At 39.5% G+C, this 22,206-nt stretch overlaps 1 protein-coding gene across 2 annotated transcripts; it reads right to left on the bottom strand.

Moving 5' to 3' along the window:
• Positions 1-57: 57 nt before the first annotated feature.
• On the bottom strand, positions 58-22,057 carry LOC6573346 (dedicator of cytokinesis protein 1). Of its 2 annotated transcripts, XM_015166887.3 has the most exons (17): positions 21,500-22,057; positions 13,485-13,596; positions 10,055-10,211; positions 9,720-9,989; positions 8,350-9,652; positions 7,990-8,278; positions 7,575-7,925; positions 7,328-7,502; positions 5,431-5,544; positions 3,960-4,803; positions 2,564-3,889; positions 2,270-2,501; positions 2,122-2,208; positions 1,840-1,918; positions 1,605-1,781; positions 1,391-1,535; positions 58-1,329 (listed from the first exon to the last, which is right to left on the bottom strand). In XM_015166887.3, exons 1-17 carry the CDS (start codon positions 21,543-21,545, stop codon positions 1,001-1,003), a joined length of 6,036 nt encoding a protein of 2,011 aa, XP_015022373.1. In that variant the 5' UTR covers positions 21,546-22,057; the 3' UTR covers positions 58-1,000. The 2 variants fall into 2 exon arrangements, with proteins under 2 accessions (XP_015022373.1, XP_001999429.2); XM_001999393.4 differs by lacking the exon at positions 5,431-5,544.
• Between the last annotated feature and the right edge of the window lie 149 nt (positions 22,058-22,206).

The raw sequence follows: 22,206 nt of genomic DNA, 5'->3' as shown, positions 1-22,206 counted from the left end.
CTCCAAGTCCGTCTGCAATGCGCTCTGAATATCTGATCCAAATAAATGTTTAGAGACTTTTCAGGCTTAATTATACTTTATTATTACTTAATCTTTGGCCGATGCACAGATCGAAAATTACATAAAATTACACAAAGTTCTTCCTACAGCTAGTTGTAAGTGTATATATCAAAAACATTCATGTATAGCTTATAACAATATTAAAAAGTTATTTGTTCATTGTGAAAAGTACACGAGTAAAATTTACGTATTTCAAATTGACTTTATGGCTACTATAAAATATGCGTGTAAATATATTTTCTTTATTCGTTTATAAAAATTTGGCTAATTGTTAACAACATGTTCAATGATTTTGTATTGCCTGCACTGAAATTAGATTTTCAACGCATTTTGTGCTTTAAATTGACAAACTTTTTGTTATAGATTGTGTGGCACTTGTTTGCATAAGAAACTCAAGAAGTTGTTTTCAAATCTGATTAGAACTTAAAATTAAATATAAACGCTTAAAATATTATTACAACAATAGTGTAAACGATTTGATTTTGTATAGCAGAATACAAACTTGTGGAAGACAAGCAGCATTTGTGTGCGTATTGCATTTTGTTCGAAAACAAATTAAAAGAAACATAGATTTATCTTTTACATAAATAGACTATCGACTTAGATAGAAATGATGACATGTTCAACATAATATCATTGCAACATTTAACATTAAATACGATTGGGCTTACCAAGCGCCTTCAAAACATTTATCTTAAATTTAGTGCGATCGTTTCGTTAAGACACTGATGCCATTAGTATTTGGTAGTCGGTCATGTGAGGCTATTGTTGTGTGTTGATTTTGCTCGATTCTTTATATATGTATATGCATGTTACTAACACAGAAATATTTGGCACTCGATGCTTGCTCGTTGACAACGGATTTCGCTCCTTTGCTCATCTTTTCGTTTCATCTATGGCGCAGCACTGGCAGCAGCAGCTGCGACTCCTATGCGTTTGTCTATGGAATGTGTTTACTGTGACGCGATGGTTTTGGCGGTGGAGTCGGAGGACGTGGTTTGCTAGCATCGCTTATGCTAGGCAAACCGAAATTTGTCGCCTCCACATACTCATACGTGGCGTTTGTAATACTGGTCTTTGTCATTGTAGTAGTGCTCATGCTGATGCTGCTGTTGGTGCAAGTACTGCTGTTCAGTACGTTTAGCATAGTATAGCCGTTGGGGTTCCAGTCTAGACTGTGGGTTAGGCTGCTAAAATCCGTGGAATCACGTGTCTTGGCGGGCAAGGGTGGTGGTCGTATGTCCTCCTCCGACGTGGAATCGGTCGTTTCTATAAAGTTTATATAGAGAATAATAAACAATTCAAAAGTGAATTTCCATATGGCGCTTACCAACTGAATTGCGATTGCTGCTCTCGGAGAGGGATCGTATGTCCGTAAAGTTTTTAATGCTAGCTGATGGCGTTGGAATGCTGACTGGTCGCGAGAGACGGCGTTCCTTTTCTTTTTCAGAGCGCAGTGGTCGCTTGGGTGTCAACTATTTGAATGTGACGTTAGCATCGTTAGCAGAAACGGTAAATATGAGTGGTTGACTAACGTCTCTTACCTCTTCTGTGAGTACGCGAGGATCGGGTGTTTTCGGTCCGCATAAAGAGCTATTCGAGGCGCTTGCCAGTGAATTGATAGAGGTGTTGATTTCTTTCTCAGGCGTTGAGGTTATGGTCGTCAGTGGCGGCGTATACCACTGGCTATTGGCGACCGGCAGACTTAATACATCACGATCCTGCAAGAATACACTGTTATATAACTGATGCACTTATATTAAGCAAGAGTTTAGTTACCTTTTTCATAGAGCGCCGTTTGGCCGGCTTCTCCTTGTTCTTGTTGCCTTTGGTGCTAGGCGTGTGTCCCAGGCTAGGTCTATGTAAGCGTGGACAATAAGCAACAAATGTAAGCAAAAGTAAAACAAATAAACCAAACATGCATCAAAATAAAATAAAACCAAAAGAAAAGAACTTAAAGTCTCAAACTAAAGTCCAGCGAGCAAATTTAAAGTGTGTTAAAAAGAAGTATTAAAGTTAGTATTAGTTAAGGTAGCATATTCTTAATTATATGTAGCTCACCTGGTGTTAAAGCTTAAGCTGGCCAGAGTGGACTTGATGGAACTTGTGGGCGGCCGCGGCAGGAAGGTTGACTTCGACAAACCGCTGCTGCAATTGTGTCAAAGATTAGCATTGATTTACCCATTAATTCATTAGCTTTGGGACTTACTCTGAAGAGCCCATGCTGGTCTCCGACAGTCGATTGTTGCTACCGTCGAAGATTGCGGGCAGAAAAGAGCTCGTGCGTCGCATTATCACCGAATCTCTCTCCACTTGCAAATCACACGATTTGCGTCCATAGCGCGATTCCACGTGATGCTGCATATCCGCAAAGCAAACCTCCAAGTGATCCTGCAGCGCCTTTAAGCTCTCCGGCGCCTTTTGCCGATGCAGTCGAATAGCTGAAGATTGACAATATAATTAGATGTACACTTCTAAAAAAATATTTATTTAGGAAACATACCACACTGCAGTAGAGGTATTTGCATTGCGATCAGTTCCTTTAGTTCCTCAACCAGATCTTTGTCGTCCGGATGCTGCAGTAAATACTCGTCTGTGAGGAATGCTTCCTCGTATTTGGCAAAGCCGCCCATAACGGCAGGATCCACAATGCCATTTAGTTTCATGCTCAGCGGGTTTATGTGGAGACTGGAATCGTGTTGATGCAGTATGACCAACTGTCTAATATCCTTATTGGTCTCTTTCATAATCTCCACGGCACGCTTAATTGGTGAAATTTTAAACGTATGCGTATCAACAACGGGAAACCAGCGCAAAATTCCAGGCAGTGGATACTGTGTAATGAGTTCGGTTCGCTCCAACCAAAGATTGCGTACATCGTCCATGTTTCCACCGCCAGAGCTGTCGCGGAATGGGCGCGAGAATTGAAACTTTTGCACATTGTTGAATGTAAAGTACTTGACAATCTCATTGGAGATGATCTTATCGTTAAACTTGGAAAAGGCAGCGTCCATTATCGGCTCCACCTTATTGACCTGTATGTATTGGCCATCGCTGTTGGTTATATCCTCTCCCGGCGCCTCCAGCGTTTGCATAAGCTCTGCCTGTGGATGTTGCACCAGCATACGGGAGCAAAAGTCGCTATGACGTTCGTACTCCTTGCCCCGAAAGATATACACTTTGTTCTGCAATAGACGTGGAAAGCCGAGCCCATAGAAACACACACGGAAGTACTCGGAGGTGTGGCGCAGCTCCTTGACTATCTTCTCAAAGAACTGAGCCATTCGCTTCAGCAGCTCCGCCAGCTTAATGTAATCATAGACCTCCTCCTCGTACTGCTGAGCCAGTATTTTGCACATAGTAATTGCGCACTCCCACTGCTTGCCCCTATCGAAGTACTCCATGATCTCAAAGTAGAGGGCCTCCTTTAGCTCCCGATGGGTTCGGCAACTGATATGGCGATAGCTGCGCAACTGGGGCGACAATTCTGCATCGGTCCAGTGCAGTAGATCCATATGCAGCTTAAGCGTAAATGCCGCCTCCGTATAGTTATCGAATTCCATGTGCAGGGCGCACAGCTTGTACACGTAGCGTATGTACATCTCCTTGAGATCCACCTCCGAGTAAAACTGCAGCAGCGAGAACGTACAGGCCATGCGATTCTCCTTGCTCTCGTCCTGTATGATGCAGCGATACTCGAGCAGCTTATCCATCAGCTTTGTCACCATGTTCACAAAGCTGGTGCCGTCCACATTGAGCGTGCTGTGGGCGGAACAGTACTCCAGCATGATCGTTTTGAACAGCTCCTTATACTCTGTATCGCCCTTGCCTGAGAAAGAAGATCGGAATGAGGAAGAGTTATGGAAAGGCTTACAAATGTGTTCAAGCTCAGCACTTACCCGCGCCTATCAGAATGTCCAACTTTTCGATCATTGCGGTCTTGAACTCGGAAAAGTTACCCTTGTAGTGGGCATTGTTATTCTTGGTGTCGCCGTAGCTCTCCAACTCCAAGCGTGAGCTGTAATACTCGCACTGCATCATATCAAAGAAAATGGGTATTGTCTCGCGTCGGAGGTCAGTTTCGGGTATCATGCTCATCTCCAATATGGGCTCAACCAATTGCGGCACGAATTTGGGCTTGTGCTTGCCCAGCTGGAACCACATCTTGCGTATCTCCTTGGCCGTATCCTTGCGTATGTCCCGATATCGGGCGAAAACTATCTGCCGCTTGTTGTCATTAAAGTCGTTCAGCTGCAGCGGCGATTGCACCAGGAACGCAATCGAGCATTGGAAGAAGTTTGACCAGATTTGTTTGTCAAACACCGGGCACAGAAAGTAGTCCGTGATGACCATGCTCAATTGCTGCAATGCGCCGAGTATGACCGTATTCTGGTGCATGATCATGTCCATCCAGTCACGCGGGAACACGGGCTTCTGATGCGGAGAGACCAGCTCCTCGAAGACGAGCAAAATCTCGATGACAAAGTCCTTCAGTTCACCATGCTGATGCAGATCGTTGACAAAGTACTTGTAGTGCTGCGCATCCAGGCGCTGCAGTATGCCCAGCATAATGGCAAAGAACTGGCCCACCACGCCAGTATCCCGATCCAGCGAGTGCGCCGCCTTCATTACCGGACGCAGCAATATAATCATAATGTCGCGCACGTCATTATGTGTGGGTCCCACGTCCGGCCGATAGATCAACTTCAGAATGTTGTTCATTATGTTGATGCATTCAGCGATCTAGCGACAAGAGTTGAAATATTAGTTTGCATTCTTATTTAGTTTCATGCAGAGACAGCTGAAAATAATTAATTGTATCAAAAAGCTCGCAGCTGTTGACCTGGCTATGATTCACATAAGAATTAAATTTAAATTAGTTCATTAAAATAGGAAATAACACAAAAACGCTTTTAAATTAAGTTAAAAAGGAAACATTGAGGGCTGCATTAACGTAAACAAACTTGGCGTACACCAATACACGAGCGGTGCACTAGTATTTGTGAGCTCTCAAAACACCCAAATTGCAGCGACACACCAGAGACGCAGGAGCTCTGTGTGCGCGCCTTTGTGTGTGTATTTATGTATGTGTGTAAAAACTCGCACACTGGCAAAATAAAAAAGCTTACAACTAAAAGCCATCGAGTGTAAAGTGCGCAAATCACCGACAATGCAAAATGGCATAAAAGAAGCTAAACATAACTTAAACTTAGAATAAAACAATATATAAATTTATTGATAGGGCAGCTGATGCGCTGATTTGAACGTGCGTTACATAGGCCTGATTTGTATTTGATGTGCAATTTGGTTGATAGATTTCATTTTGTGTTTTTATTCTTTTTTGTCTTTTCTGTGTTGATTTATTTTTACCTTTTTATTGGCAGTCGTATCACGAGTGTGCAGGTGGGATTTTTTTTGTCCGAGCACTTTAGCGGCTTTCGAAAGATTCTTTTCTTGCTGCCAGATATCGGTTTTCGAGTCACCCTATTTGTATAACACAAGTTATGATAGTGAACCAACAACAACAAGAAGAGCAACGGCAACAATAGCAACAACCAAAAACCACGATTTGGTTTCGATACACGCATATGGTAGAGACATGGGAGATATATTGAGAAACATTTAGTTGTTGATCATGAGTTCAAGGCATTTCTAAGTGTAATTCAAAATAATACGATTAAAATCATAAAGCCAAAGATATTACAGACAAATGAAGTGTGACAAAGAGAGTAGAGAGAGAATTAAAGAGCGATCGATGTACATACATATATAGTAGACGGGCGTTTCAGATGTGCATACATACATACATTCGCATTATATATGGTGCGTGTGCATGTGCATATGTGGGTGTGTGTAGGTGTGGGTGTGTATGTGAAATCTTTACGCATACAATGATATGTATGCATAATGTGCAGCTAGAACCATTTTGATCTAGTAAGGTGCGTAATCGTAATCGTATGGGTGCGGTATATGGAATATGTATGAATGTGTATGTATGTATGTGTGCTGCTTTAATAAATTGCCATAAGTAAGTGCAATTCATTATATTAATGACATCATAACTTGTACGAGCCCTCAACTAACTTCTAGGCCAAACAGATATCTTGCACGATCATGATGTATGTATGTATAAACACATATGTATAATTCCTAAATGTAATAACTAAACGAGAAACGACGTCGATGATCGAGAGAATTTTACGCTAAAATACACAAATTGACCACTAACTAAATAACACTACATATATATGGATGTCACTGTGATGTGGTACATAGTACAAGTACTAACATACTTATAGTTTAGATAAAACACACATATATATTATAGATAGTTCAGATATGAAGTGTTTTGGCATTGATGTGCGGCTACTTAAGAGAGTGCTTACGACTAGGACACTTGACAACAAACACAAACACATAACAAACAGAAAACATTAAATTCAATCGGGTGCAGTACTTAAATAAAAAACCAGAAAATATATATGTATCTTCGGCAGGCCGAATACTACATACTCTTGCAGAGCTTTTGGCACCTATGCAATATAATAATCTTGTCTTAGACTCGGAGCAAAATCATTTAAAAATAAATAACAGATGTGTAAGATCAAATCAAAACATCTTTGGAAATATAGATCAAGATATAAATACAAGTATTCAATTAGATAGGTTTTATGCTCAAATCATAGAGCGCTCTGCAAGACTATAAGAAACACACATGGATGCAACATGCTACAGACTAAACTAACATATCATATCAAAAGCTACAGATAAATATATACTAACACATATGCTTAAACATTGACAAATATCTAAGTTGAAACTAAGCAAAATTAATCCAGCTCACATGTCAAAAATTTTGTGACCTAATGATCTGATGCATTAGATGGCATTCAACATCGAGATAAATTGAAGAAGTAGCAAAGCTCTTCGCAAAGTAATCTTGTTTTTACATCTTGTTTTATCATAAAGCGGCATGGCGAGGACAATTGAGCGATTAAGTGTGTTTGAAAATGTTTTTAAATATCAGTTTAATTACGTCACTGAACGAATTAGCGCTGAGCATTTGCAGTTAATTATAATTAGTTACTTTTGATCATTTGGCTTGAGCATGTGGTGGGTTATGTTTTAATTTTGAGTTTCAGTTTTGCACTTAAGAGGCCATTTCGCGAACATATATATTATAATGATGCATTCAATTAAAAACAATATGCAATTCCCGATGATTAATTAGCGGTGCAAGCAATGCATTGACAGGCATAAAACATACCTCCTCCTTGCTTTCGAGATGATCTTTGATGTGCTTGCAGAACACCGGCAACAGGATAGCACGGCAGGTGGGCGAGCTGAACAGTTTCGTGTCCACAAAGTCCTTAATGCAGCCCATTTTGGACTGTGTGAGACGACGTGGCGGGAACTTCTTCAAGATATCCACTATCGAAATGCTGTGCGTATAACCAATAAATATATAATAATATAATATTTTCAGGCGATCGGCAAACACACTCTTAACTTGCCTGAGATGCACATGATCGAAGACCTCCATCAGATCCGTGGCTATAATATGCAAATTCTTTAACAACGCTCCCTCCGACTTGAGCAGATTGCTGGGACAGCCGATCATATCGATGAACATTTTGAGCAGTTCCTGCAGACGCGTAGCAAAGTCCACGTAATCGTTATTACAATTCATCGCCGCATATAGAACACGCGATCTTATGACAAACTTCATCACATAGTGCAGATAGCGCGTGGTCTTATAAAGACGCCGCACTGCGGGGCTCTCCTCGTGCTCAATGCCATCGGCAGATTTCTCGCTCGGTGTAATGGCATCTCTTATATTGCGCTGCAGCACATCCATTAGTTTCCTACAGAATACGAAATATTATCTATATAATTACTGCCGTCACCCAATATGAGGTCTGCACTTACGTATAGGCCAACGTAGCGGAAAAACTCTCGTTGATGTAGACATCCAGAACGGTTAAAAAGTGCTGGTACTTTAGATCGGACACCGTTTCAATGAGATGAATGATGCTCATAAAGACCAACTGATCGTATTTCTCGGGATTATCGTTCTCCACCAGGATGTTGAACAAGGCATCGAGTATGTCTTGCAGAAACTTGACTACCTCCTCGCCGGGTACCGCAGATAAAGCGTTTAGCGACTGCTCCAACCTCTCCTTATGCGCCGACCAATGCAACAGCCCCAAGAGGCTTACTGCAATACCATATGGAATATTTAAAAAAATCAGTTATTGAGCACCTTTCTGCTAAACGGAATAATCTTACCGCTCTGCGTCAGCTTAGTGCTGCAAAGATTGACATCGATAGTGAATTGATCCTTGGGCAAGAGACTTAGACCAGCTATTGATGGCTTGGCGCCCATCAGCTCAGCTGTGGTGGCTGGCAGCTCCATGTAACTGTTGCCCATGGTCTTGTCGTACTTCTTGTGATCAATCTTGTAGACAGCAAGCACATGCTGCCCCTGTGGTATGGTGGTGCCATTGGCCTGCATGAGACGCACATAGGACAGGCCGAACGGCTTCTCGGAGCGATCCTTTTGCTCGTTGCTGCTGCGATGCTTGAGTGTGAAGCGCAAGTGGCATTGCTTGAACTCCTCGATTGGCACGTGTATCTTGAACGTCTCCTGCCACTTGGGCTTGTCGTCGTGGTAGTACACCACCGATTTGTACTCATCGATGGGCGGATGGCCGGCGCCAATGCTCATTACGCCAGGCACCAGCTGGCCCTGTTCGTTGGCGACGCATACGGTCACTTCCACGTTCTTCTCGGACGTTTTGGCAATGCGCGCGAATTCGCCGCTGCAAATGGTCAAATAGAGATCGTTGCGCACGTCGCCCGGCAGTATAACCTCCGGGAAGCCCATTTTGCGCGCCACGGGCACATTGGTGTGCACGAGCCGTGGAAAGTCCTCCTTGATCTGCTTAATGTCGCCGCGCAACACCTCAAATGTTACAGCCATTTTGGATTCGATTTTGCCAATGTCCTTGTTGGCAATCAGCTTGCGCAGCGTGCCATCCAGTGTGTCCTTCTCGCACATGATGAACGGCAGGTCGAGATTGCCCCGAAATTCCTCCGGCTTGCTTATGATAGGCGTTAGATCCTTGCAGGCGACACCAAAGGGCCGACGCATCATGTACTCGCTGGTGCTGCCAGAGGAGCCGTTCGAATTGACCGACAACTGCGAATGCTTTCTGCTGGCCGCCGTCAGGACACTGTTTGCAATATTCATGCTGGTGCGTTTCGATTCCATCGAGTCCTTCATCTCCATAGAGCCGATGCGTATGGCATAGCACACCAGATACATTTTCGAGATGCTCAGATCGTTACGGCTGAGATCGGTAAACAATACGCGATTGTTATCGAACTGATCGATGTCTCTGGCAACCCCGGTGCGGGACCACTTCACCACATAGTTCTCGCTGATGGGCTTGTGGGTGTCGCCATTGAAGAGCGTAAATAGCAGATCCGAGTCCTCTTGGAATTTGCATACAAACGCATTCACATGCAGCAGTATGTTGTGTGAGTATTTGTTGTGGGTACGCTGCGTCTCGTGGTCACTCGACAAGCGCTATATAAGGATAATTTCAATCAAATTAGAGAGCTTCAACTAATTATAAACGAATCCCTGAACTTACATTGGCCTTTTCGATTCGCTGCACGGCGTACACATGCTTTTCGTATAGCTCGGTGCTGCAAATGGAATTGGTGTCCAGTATATCGCCGCTCTCGTCGCGCACGACCATGTCCAGACCCAACAGCCTGTTGCCTGTATCGATCTGAGCCGTTGCCTGCAGCTTGACCTTGCGCATCTCGTCGAGCGGCAGATTGCCGGATATCAAGGCGGCTCTATTATTATTCAGTTCGTTCATTTTACGTCGAATCTTCTGAAAATCAGGATTTGTGGTCTGTCGGCGAAAACCATAAACAAAGTTAGTCAGTTTCCAGCTGCATTCACAAATCTTAAACTTACCAAAAAGTATCTTTTGGCAATGACGCCCCACTCCAGCATCACTTTGGTGATCTCCTCGACGATGTCGGTGCGCTGTATACAGTACTCGCCATTGACAATGATGTACTCACACAGATGCACATAGCTCTTAGGGAAGATGCCGCGTGTTTGCTTCTCTCTGCAGCGGAAACAGAAACAAAACAAAGACAATATGAAAATGTGGCCTGCATATGGTGGCTAAATCATCAAAAACTTATGCCCTGACAATTACAAAATATGTATATATAATATAAATACATATAAAAATGTATATAGAAATTCCAATTCCAAATAAATTGGGCAACTGCGAAAGGTTTATGTGATATTAATTGCAAATTTCAGCTGAAATCATTTTAAATTTATATTTGTTTCTTATTTTAATACCCCAAAGTATCTGAGTAATTTTAGTTTGAGTGAGAATAATTAAAACGAATTGGTTACTTTTACCTAAAAGTGTTTCAATATTTAATATTGAGATATTATTATTTTTCGTTAAGGATTTGTTTTTTTTTTTTTCTTTTTGCTTTGCATATTGTAGTTATATTATTTTTAATTTCAAAAGTAATATTTAGTTTATCTGACATTAAATTAAATTAAATAATTTGTATTAATTTAATAATCAATAATAAACCATTTCAATTTGCTTCATTTTCTCTGTCAATATAAATTTTATGTAATGTTTACAATCGTAACGAATGATATTAGCTATATTAATGTTGTTTGAATATATGCATATATATATATATATATATATATATATATATATATATATATATATATATATATATATATATATATATATATATACATTTGCTTACTTATACGTATGATATGTTTATAGCACCCCACTTGGCTACTGTAAGAGTAGCCCTCGCATAAATATTCTTTGTATTCATATGTGTATATATGTATGTACATACGCATGTACATCCTCTATAGGCATAAATATAAGTTATGCTCATAACTGCAGAATGACACAATTCATCGTCAACGCTGATGAATTACCCAACTCAAACCGAACGAACCCTCGAGTGAAGCTGCGTGGCTATGGCTATGGCTATGGCTGCGTCTGCGTCTGTGACTGCCATTGTTTGGGATGCCCTCGGGGCAGAGGAAGTGCGCTCAAAGTGTGACACTCGCAAATGAAATGGAATGCTTCAATTTGGCTCAATTCAGCATTTGACATGCGGGGTGGCCGCCTTAATTGCCAGAGGCAACTGCAGAGCACTCGGTAGCCCATCAATCAGTGGGCCTGCGAGCATATTTAACCGATAGTTAACCGACGCTTTGCTGTTGCTGCAACTGTGTGTGACAAATGATTTCATTGAACTTCGATTGCCAGGTATTGGATTTGATCTGACCTTCGCTATTGGACACCGACTGCCTCAATTGATTGGTCAGGCAGGCGGCTGAGAATTTTGTATTGCTTATCGTTTGAAAATCGTGAGAAAATGCACAATTAAAATTGATATTTCCATATATGTAAAAATAAACAATCGCTGGCAAACAAAAACAAATACGAATTTCGGACCCAAGAGGTTATCACACGACGCATTGAATTTCTTTTTAAATGCCTCACACTCACAGCACCAGTTTTTTTTATCGCTCAACATTCTTAAGTGTAGCAGCTACAGTGAAAACCTGCGCAAACGAACAGCTACAGACATGGAAAATTCTAAAGCAAAATTAATTTCCCAATTGATCTTTGGTCATTGGATTATTAATGGGTATTTACTTTGGTAATTGCGAGATATGCCTCCAATTGAGTTTCATGGGCTTCACTGTACTTACAGCAGTATTTGTTTACTATCATTAATTGTACTTCACCCATTCGCCTTGTCTGGCTCTGGCTCTGGGTCTGGGTTATGGGTCAGCAGAAATATGAAAAAGGTCAGCTAGACAATCATGATACTGTTGCTGTTGTTGTTGCTGTTATAGATTCTTGTGGCTACTGTATCTCAACCGTTGTTTCTTCGCTCGTTTTCAACGATAAGGCGCATCGGAGCTGACTCAAGCGAACGTCCAATCGTAGACACCATAGATAAATAAAAAATACAACACTCTACGAACCTCTCCCACCCATTCGAGAATGAAAACAGAGAACGGAAAAACACAGTAAACCAATATTTAAGAAAACCCATCATAGCAAAAGGGTCAATCGGATCGGACACATACATACATACAAACATTTTATCTGAGAGATATTTTTGAAATTCCTATGAATGTTTCTGCCACATGGCCGCATCTGTTTTCGCCTGGAATAGGGTTAAACTAGGAATGCATCTTGTTTGTATGCTTTGTATGTATATTGGGCAACTTGGCACAGATTCCAACTGATTGATTCAGTAAACAATACTCTAAATGGGCAACGACTTGGCTAACAGCTGGTTACCTGATTTATGCATGTGAATAATTCCGGTCTCATTTCCGTTTTCTGCTCCCACAAAACTGGGTTTTTATTTCAATTATTATGATTGTTGTTTGAATACAAAGAGAGGGAGAAACAGAGAGACGAAGAAAGACGAAAGCCACAGAGGTTTAAATACTCTGCCCCGCAATAAATATAAACCATAATATACTCGGACGTACAGAAATAATACTTATTCTCTAATACGTAATACTATTCTCTATCTATTTGGTATTTCAAAGTGCTCATTCTAATTCAAATTTAGGGAATTTATATGTTGACGGAGTATATACATATTTATACATACTATTATATTTCAAATTATATTTCAAATCTGCATCCTTACGTTCTTTGATCGTATTGCATTTTAGTTCACACAATTGTAATTGTAGATATAATGGGAAACTTTGCATTGAAGCTATGAATCACTGAGAATTTAAATATCAAAATATTTTGCTGGAATCTGAACCTGGCGTGATGTCAATGGGAGTTTTATACTAAAATGAAAGCACAATTATAATTAACGAACAAGTTAATTTTTACTTTATATTTTTGAAAAAATGGTGCGAATTTTAAAAGATCTCCAATCTTATTAAATATTTGTCCACAATTACAAAATGTCGTAATCGAATAGTTGATAAATGATAATATAACTGAATGTAAAAGCTGTTATCGCTCAAGTGTTTTAGTATTCAGAGCAAATATTAATTTATGATAAGGAGTCCAATAAAGAATCATGTAATTGCACCACATTTGGCGCTGGACTTTTGAAAGAGATTTCCCTTTAAGTTTCGCAGTGGACGCAGACATCATCAACTTGACAAATCGCTTCCTCAATTACAACTGTATAAGTAATTTGGTCTGTGCCGTTATACACAAAGGTAGCACGCCAAATGCCGCCGATAGACACGTGTGAATATTCATTAGATTAATATGGGCAAAGTGAAAGTGCAGATGCAAATGTTCGATTAGAAGAAAATCAATTTACATAATCAGTTTACGTACTTTTGCTTGTAGCCGTAATACCAGTGTGTGGTCTCCTTCAGTATTATGACAGCATCGCCCACATCCAGGTTCAAGCGGTGTGGCTTCCTCTCCTGGTCAAAATTACATTTGGCTGCAAATAATATAAAGTAAAGGGAAATCATATATTAAATAAATTGATGAATATAAATTGTATTCTAGCTTTTCGTTTTGTTTCATTTTGTACACCGAAATCACCTGTTGCGATTCAACAGCTATGCGAAACTGAGCAGTGAACTGGCAAAATCAAGCTCTGTCGAATTAAAGCTCAGGCAAGCACCGAGCTGGCATTAGGTAAATCTCTCGATGAAGCGTTTTTGGGGTGAGGGTTATCAATTACCTAGTTAGCACAAATATTAGCATCTATATACTTTTATACTATATACGTATGAGTTCCCTCTGATGGAAATCGGAAACCGTGCCCGGCGGATGGGTCTGCTGATAGTGATGCAAAGCCGCCGTTCTACGTGAGATTTATCTAACTATACGCTTCCTAAAAAACCGAAGTCAAAGCTGATAAACTTCTAGTTAAATGACGCACTTCAGATTACAGCTCAGAGAAATGAAGAAATGCAATGCCCAGACGCAGTCACTGCAGAAGTCGGGTGGGAGGCGAAAGGAGATGACAGATCGAGCAAAGCCGCATTCACAGTCTGACGTACAGCCAAGTCGCTGGCGACATCGTCATCACTTCCTCGCCCGATAACAACATATACAACTACATATACGCATATAATATATATAAACTTGCATTTATATGGATACAATTATGCCGCAGCTGCAGGCGGACCCAAAAGCAACAGCAACAGCAATAGCAACAACATCGCGTAACACAGCCCGGGTGGTGCTGGTGATGGCTTTGTCGCCGTTGCCACCGTCCCGGTCCAATGACCGATGTGCGATCCCCGCGGCTGTTGAGCGAGCATAACCAGCGAGAACGACCTCCACAACACATAAAACTACAACAACAACGATAAGTGGCAACAATTTGCAAAGGTATCTCTTTTTTTTATACTTTGTAAACATAAACATATACAGGTATATAGAACTGTAGTAAACATGAAAAAACCGTTACATATTCAGTAAGAAAATATTGTATTTTAAAGGTAAGTTATTCTCCAGTCAATCGAATTTTCTGATAATCATGTCATATCGAGTACTACCTACTAATATCATATCATTGCACCAATATAAATGAACATTTATATGTATATATTTATATAGATAGCAAATTTTATATCAATAAATTTGTTATAGAGATTATATATAATAATCAGGGATGATAACCTCGGCAAATTTAAGTGCAGTCAAATTTTTGATGAACCGATTTCTTAATTGATTGAATAAGAATTGATTATTTAACTAGAACCCTAATATTATTAGATCTAAAAATACTAACTCAACCAAATATTTTCAAAAAGAATCCGTAGAATACATTAAATATATATTAAACGTAGTTCATCTCAAATGCTCTACATAATACCAGGGTATTTCAATGTCGAGCCCTCCCCAGCGGAGCACTCTTACTTGTTTGCTTTACTTCGCATTTGTTGGAGAGTGAGAAAGATTTTCATTATCTGCCCAATTGCATGGAAAGTTAAGCCCGGAGTGGGTCAATTGCAAAAACCAGTCGAGCTTAGCGAGTCTCATGCGAACCACTTTTTTTCTGTTTTTTTATTTTGCATTTTTGTTTTTGCTTTAGTCTAGTCTTCCGTGCAAAGCGCGTGAGTGTAAATGCGATGTTATGCTCATTTAGCAAAAGTAATGCAAAAGTAACGCATTAGTTAAGCAATAAGGAAATTGCTGATATTTCAACTCACTATGTATTATATTACAATGAACCAAGTGATTATGCTTTAAAGAAAAGTTCTTAAGCGTCAGTGCATATGGCAGTCGATTTCTGAGAAATGGCGAGTGATTCATGACGATGTTGATGACGAAGACGACGACTCGGATGCCGATCGGGCAATCAGTCATCGGGCGTGGGACACACCTTGCTCCATAACACTGACTGTGAAGGGGCATATTAAATTAAACTCATTTCCCTTGGGATGCACGCGATAAGGCAGAAGCGATTGAAACTATGGCTCAATGCATGCAACCAATAACTATCGGGAAATTGTTGGGCTAACGGAAACAATCGTGAATAATGAAATGCAACCGCTGAGGCTATAAATAAACGAGGCAACTGGCCAAGTCACGGCTGAATGGTGTGAGAAGAAAGGGTACGCTGCACACACACACACACATACACACGGACAGCCCATCAGCCAGGTAAAAGCCAGGTAGACGGCAAGGAGTACCATTCCAGTCCACACTGTGGACAAATTGTGCGGCACAAGCAGCAACAGTGGCTAGAATCGTATAGGAGTCATTGTTAGCTGCCGGATGCAGTTTTACCCCGCCACCCACAGCCGCTCCTTCTTGTGGCCAAGGCGGGGCAGCACGTGCACATTGTGTGCCTGTGCCGAGGGTCGAATGCAAACAGAGATCGGTTCGAGCTGCTGCCAATGTTGCCTAGCAAATGAAGCAAAACAATCATCATCATAATAACAATAACAACAAATTGCCAACAAGTAAAAGCAACGACGCTTCGTCATCTTCCCGCTGACAGGCCACAGACACACATACATGCAAACACAATCGTGACTGGACGCCTCAACGACAACAGCGACCGCGGCAGCGGCTTGGCTCAGCTCATTTGGATATTCAGGTTTATATGGCACGCGGTTTGGCAGTTTATATACATGTATACATACATGCATGCATATACATATATAAATAAATAAGTATATAAGCAGATAAGCACAATAGCACACCTCAAGCACGAGTGATAGTGCACGACTGTTTCCGACTCCCAACGATCATAATTGCGATTGTTTGTTGTGCATATACATATATACATACATAGTTAACGCTTTTAACAATTCTCCAATCAATAGGGATTCATTGATGAACCAGTTCTAAACTACGCAAAAAACTTAATTGGATTCTGTAATAGTTTGAAAACTTATGGTAATAGCTAATTGCATATACTATTTAAAGACCTTTATAAAGTTCTGCTAAGAAAAACTGATTTCGAGCATACAAAGTCTGAATCTGTAAAAATCATTCAAGTCATAAACGCAAACGCTGATTTAATTTTTAATAGTCAATAATTATTCAAAGAAAGCGTGCGAATAATATTGATGATTTTCTCTTTATAAATTGGTATTTTCCGGAACTCTTTTCACATGAAACGATTTTTCCTAAATTTACTTTAATATATTTATGTGCTGGCCAAATATATAGAAAAAGTAATGTGAAAACGAAATTTATATTTCCATGCGAATAACATTTATATATTTACGAAATATTCCGATACTCTGCTGGTTGTTTATTTATTCAGTGGTGGCTGCTCATCACTAATTTGGCTTTTATTAGCTATTTGTATTCCCTAAGCTAATTGATTGTGTCATCTCTAACTGTGTTTGTTCTCCCCTTGGATCATTCGTTCTCAGACTACTGCTCATCACTAGTTGAGCGTATTCTCAAGATACGCTGTGACTGTTGCCCATCTCTGATTCTGTTTGGTTTTAGTTATAGCTGCTGCTGTTGTTGTTGTTTTTTTTTTTTTGTTATGGCGCATTAAGTCAGCGTGTTTTCTAAGTTCATTTGTTCTTGGCGCTCCGTATTGTAAGCTGTGAGCTCAGCTATGGCTAAAAAGAATATATAGTATACACAAACATGTATGTACATACATACATACCTATGTATACACATGCATGTAAGCATGCGTATACATGACTTAACTTTTGAGGGTCAATTCTAATGGATCTCAAACGGTTAAGTCGTAGCTTGTCTGGCTAATAATAGCCCCTTTTTTTTATACATACACGTGAGCATGTATATGGATAGATACATATGTACATATGTATATAGTATATTAGATTGTTTCGGGTAGCGCTCTCAGTTCTCAACGAATTACTTTTTATGGGCTTGTCGAAACTGAAATTCCATTGTGTTCTCTTCTATCATTTGTTTTTCTTTTTCATTCTGCTATTTTGCAAAACTTAAACAAACAAAATATACGCACGGTTAGACAGTAAGACAAAAGAGAAAAGAACAAACCCTATTTGTAGATAAGATTTTATGGACAGTTGACAGTTACAGTTAATGGCGCTGCGCGCTCGTGAACCCCACAAAAATTACTCGAAAAATTAGACACGGTAAAGAAAAAGAAATAAAAATTGTTGATAACACCAGCGAGTCGTAAAAACTGACAATGTGAAGATGTAAACAAAAACTTGACCCATTTAGGTCAAAAATATAGAGTACATAATTCTAAGTAGTGTGGATTCCAGTTTTATAGCCATAGTAACTTACTTATTTTAATGTACTGAATGTTTTAGCTTTTTCCGGTGGAACAATCTGTAATGCCTACATCCGATCGTAATAAAAAACGTCTCTAAGCCTATTTCTAGGATTTACAGTATTTAAAGTCAATCAAATATAACAAAAATACATATCTCAATAAATGCGTAATTAAATATAAAATGCATAAATAAAAATATTTCTTAACATTGTAGCAATATCACTCTATAGTTTGTTCCATTATAATGCAAGCAACAAGGATAGATACATAAGTATATCATCTGTGAGTCATATAGTAATCTGTTTTGAGCTGAGGAACGTGGACTTTGACCGCGAGATCGCAACACTAGAAGTTCAATAAAACGAAACCGATTTCAACTGACTTTTTCGAGTAATTTTTGGATGACTCAGCCGATTTGGACACAAAGCCCGTTTAAGACTGGCGCTCCATTACTTTCTACTTAGATGTAATTCGAAGTAAAAGACAGAAAGAAAAAACAATCCTTACAATTTATGCTTAATTACAAGCAATTTTGCTTTCCACGATTGGAAAATGTCAATTTACAACAAAAAGATACGACAATCTTTTGACATTGGCAATTTATAGAGCAATCAAATCGTATAGCAGGAGGGGTTCTGGGGAATGGCAATGTCTGCAATTAAATTTCAATTTGAATTACGAAATGGAAAGCCCAGATTGGATTGGCTTACGACAGATATTGGAGAAGTGGCACTGGATGTAGATAGCTTTAAGTAGTGTTTGCACAATTGCCTAGGGTTATGCTCATGCAGATAGATGGAGATGTGGAGGAGGTCCATTCATACTCGTTCTCAGCATGAACAAACAATTTTGGTTGTGTTCTATTAAATCCAATAAATATTGTATATTTATATAAATTTTTTAATTTATAATATTACAATGTAATGTGAATAATAAATATTATAATATAAAATTCTTTTCTCTTCTTAGACATTTATATATGAATTTTGGATTTATAATATATATGTCTGATACGAACGAGTATTACGCAGTCGGTTAGCCAGTTCTTTTTGTTGATGCTGCTGCAGTTGATAACTTCAATCGTTGAGAGCAATGGGCGGATGGGGATGAACAACAATTAGACAACAGCTTTAGATTCAGTAACATGAGAGATATCTTAATTGCGTTTACAAACATACACACATACATAAAAATTATTTGCTGGAGTTCAACTGCTTTGAAGTTTGCTGTATCATGTTGGAAAAAGTGATGCTGGACTAAAATGGAAAGCATTTTCAATTATGCAAATGAAAAGGCATTTCACGCGCCACAAAAGTTAACGACCAAGAAAATTTTAATTAAATAGAAAAACCAAATTCGAAAGCCAACAACGGCAGAGCAACTCATCAATTCGACTCTAGCTCAACACAACTCAACCCTTCTCCCTCTCTCTATATGCTCTTACTTTTCTATTCAGAGCCTCATTAAGTTTGACGTTTGCTTTGCTCTTGTAGTTTTCTTGTTGTTGTTGTAGTTGCTATTCAAATTTAGAAGCAGAATGCTTTTCTACCTACTCCGCTGTGCTCTCCCTCTAACTAAAGAAAGAGGCGCATAAAGCGCTGAGTCAAGTGCAAATAGGAAAAGGAGCAAGGGAGACCGGGCGACGAAGAGAGATGGGGCGAGCAAGTGAGCAGGAGGTAACTCAGTGCCGCAGGTGCAGCAGACGCCCGACTAATGCCAATGAACACTGAAGTAGCAGGCCCAATGCCTGACGGCGACTGCATGTCACAAATCATCGCATAGAGAAGGACGGCCAGAGAGAATAGTGATAGTGTAAGAGCCGCGAAGTGCACGTGTGTGGGTGTGTGCGCTTTGTTACTGTGTGCGTGCACATGTGCTCACGCATGGGTCAGTGAGGGCGGCAAGTGGGGTAGCTTATGCTCTCCTGCTTTGCATTCAAATTGATGTTTGTTTTTTCTTTTTATTTTTCAAAGCATCAAATGACAAATGAACAAAATAAATGAATAAATACAAACAAAAGCTTAAGAAATTTTTCTATTATTTGCTCAAATGTGGGACAGCGAATCGCATTTTTATCGCATTTCGAAATGCGTTGCATTGTTGTTGCTGCTACTGCTCAGCACACACACACAAAAACACACAAATACCTACATACATACACACATATTTGCTGAGCGTCTAAAGTATAAGACGCAAGCGTTAAAATATACATTTAAAACAGAGATAAGAAAACAAGAAACTATTGGTGATAAGCGAAGAGCTTGTGATTTTTTATGGACATATTTTCATGGCTAGCAAATGCAGCAAGGATAACTTAGGTAAAGTATTACTAAATTGTGTTAATATGTGTGTATGGGATTTTTTTTTTGCACGTTCAGAGTTTTTCCATTGAATTTGCACTGCTACATATTCGCACATATACTTGGATATGTGTGTGTGAGCGTTCAGTTCATTATGAGAGCGATAAATGAAACTAAGCTCAATGTCGTTTGTAATCTAACGTATCTTTATAATATTTGGTACCGAAAGGTCGCAAAATTTGATTAAATTTATGACTGTCACACCCACTGGCAGAGAGCTTTGGGCGCATACAGTTGTTAATATAATTTCGACACTGAAACAGGTAGAAAAAGAAGGCAGCGCGGACAGGGGCCAAACACGTGTAAATATTCAGAGCAAATAATATGAGTGCTTTGAATGGACAACCATAACTCCATTACGAGACATTGAATTGCGCGAGTGATGTGTAAATACATACACATATAAACATACGTATATATACTTAAAAACCTACACATGCACATGTATGTATGCTCTCTACCTAGCTATTGAACATTGAAAAGGTCAACAAACAAAAGAGCCGACAATTAATATAAAAAAGAAAAGTAATTCACACGTATACACAGGTCGGTGAGAGCATTTCAAAGATATTACTATTGCCATTTCATGGTCATTGCCAATGAATATGCTAGAATTGGTTGTGCATGAATAATGAATGTTTGTTCTCTCACACTCTTACATCTGTGTGCGTGCATGTGTGTATGAGTGAGTGCAACCAGGCGATAGAAAACAGGTTACAGCTACATGAGTGCTCAACACAGAGGCAAAATCTGTGTATTTATGTCTGTGTCGAAAAGTGAAGCGTAGAAATGCGATGGAGGCTGGAAAAAATGGGATGAGATTGAAAGAAAAACGAAATTAATGTGAGCGAAGAGGAAGACAAAACTCTGCGACTGGTGCATGTTGACAGCGACCACATGGCCGGCGAATGCAAGGGAGTGCTGCAGCACAACAACAACAGCAACAACAAAACTACCGTAGCATCGCAGCAGGGGAACCAGACCCAGAGAGACTTATGCTTGAACCGCAAGGTAAGAACAGTACGAGAGCGTAAGTTGTTGTTGTAAGCAGCTTCATATTCTGTTGTTGCTTTTTTTTTTTTGGAAATGAACAACACGCATCTCACCCACACAGCATGAACTGTTTGTTGTTCTAGGAAAAGGTAGGCACTAAATTAAGCACATTGTTTAAACAATTTTGTTGCAGCGTTGAAATTTTAAAAGAAAAACAATGTTTTTGTTTGTTCGAAAAAAAAAAAAATTAACTTAAAAATGTTTTTGCTTTTTTCTAAATTAACACTCACCAATGCCAAATGACTGCTTAGCATTGCAGTCACTCCATACAGCCATTGTGAATACTTGTTGCTGTTGTTACTATTATTGTTAACTTTTACCACACTAATAAACACTCGAACGCACACATATGTATATACTTTCGTTTGCGAAAAAAATAAAAAGCAAACGCGTCGCGAAATATGAGTATAGAAAACAAAAACAATAAATGTTCACTCATGAATGTAAGCAACACGTAGTTGAATCTGATTTAGTTGATCAGAGCCGAAAACATTGAGACTTTCATGTATTATTTTCTTATTTATTGCACAATAATATTGCTGTGTTAATATTTCATTGAATAATATGTTATTTGCACTTCTTTATTAGTCGCCTAAATACGTTCTCATTTTGGGAGTTGGCCGAACATAATCTCTTCTTACGCTCCCGCACTCACACGCATACACACTCGAGCGGGCATATTTCCACTTCGCTGTTTCGTTCACAATTAATTAATTAACCGGAATGAACCCCGCGCGGACCAACCGTGATACTCATTTCAACTGTTGCTCGGCTTCTACTGGGCCAATGTGACCAGCCGTATGAAACGATAAAAATACCGTAACGCAATGATCACAAAATAATAATGTATTAATAATAAAAAATATTTTCGGCTAAGCATTGACATTTGTCTTATATATTTTTTAATATGATGAAGTTATTTAACTATATTTAAAGC

This window comes from Drosophila mojavensis, unplaced genomic scaffold, assembly GCF_018153725.1.
Source record: "Drosophila mojavensis isolate 15081-1352.22 unplaced genomic scaffold, ASM1815372v1 contig_16, whole genome shotgun sequence".
NCBI lineage: Eukaryota > Metazoa > Arthropoda > Insecta > Diptera > Drosophilidae > Drosophila > Drosophila mojavensis.
Note: the sequence above shows the minus strand (reverse complement) of the source record. Positions and strands in the feature narration are given on the sequence as shown.

Bases quoted from the DNA above. Each gene is read 5' to 3' on its own strand.
- LOC6573346 (XM_015166887.3), bottom strand. From the start codon at position 21,545: ATGGCTGTATGGAGTGACTGCAATGCTAAGCAGTCATTTGGCATTG. The intron at 9,653-9,719 runs GTAAGTTCAGGG...ATCCTTATATAG, and splicing joins AGCGAATCGAAAAGGCCAAT to CGCTTGTCGAGTGACCACGA. The intron at 1,919-2,121 runs GTGAGCTACATA...ACGCTTACATAG, and splicing joins AGCTTAAGCTTTAACACCAG to ACCTAGCCTGGGACACACGC.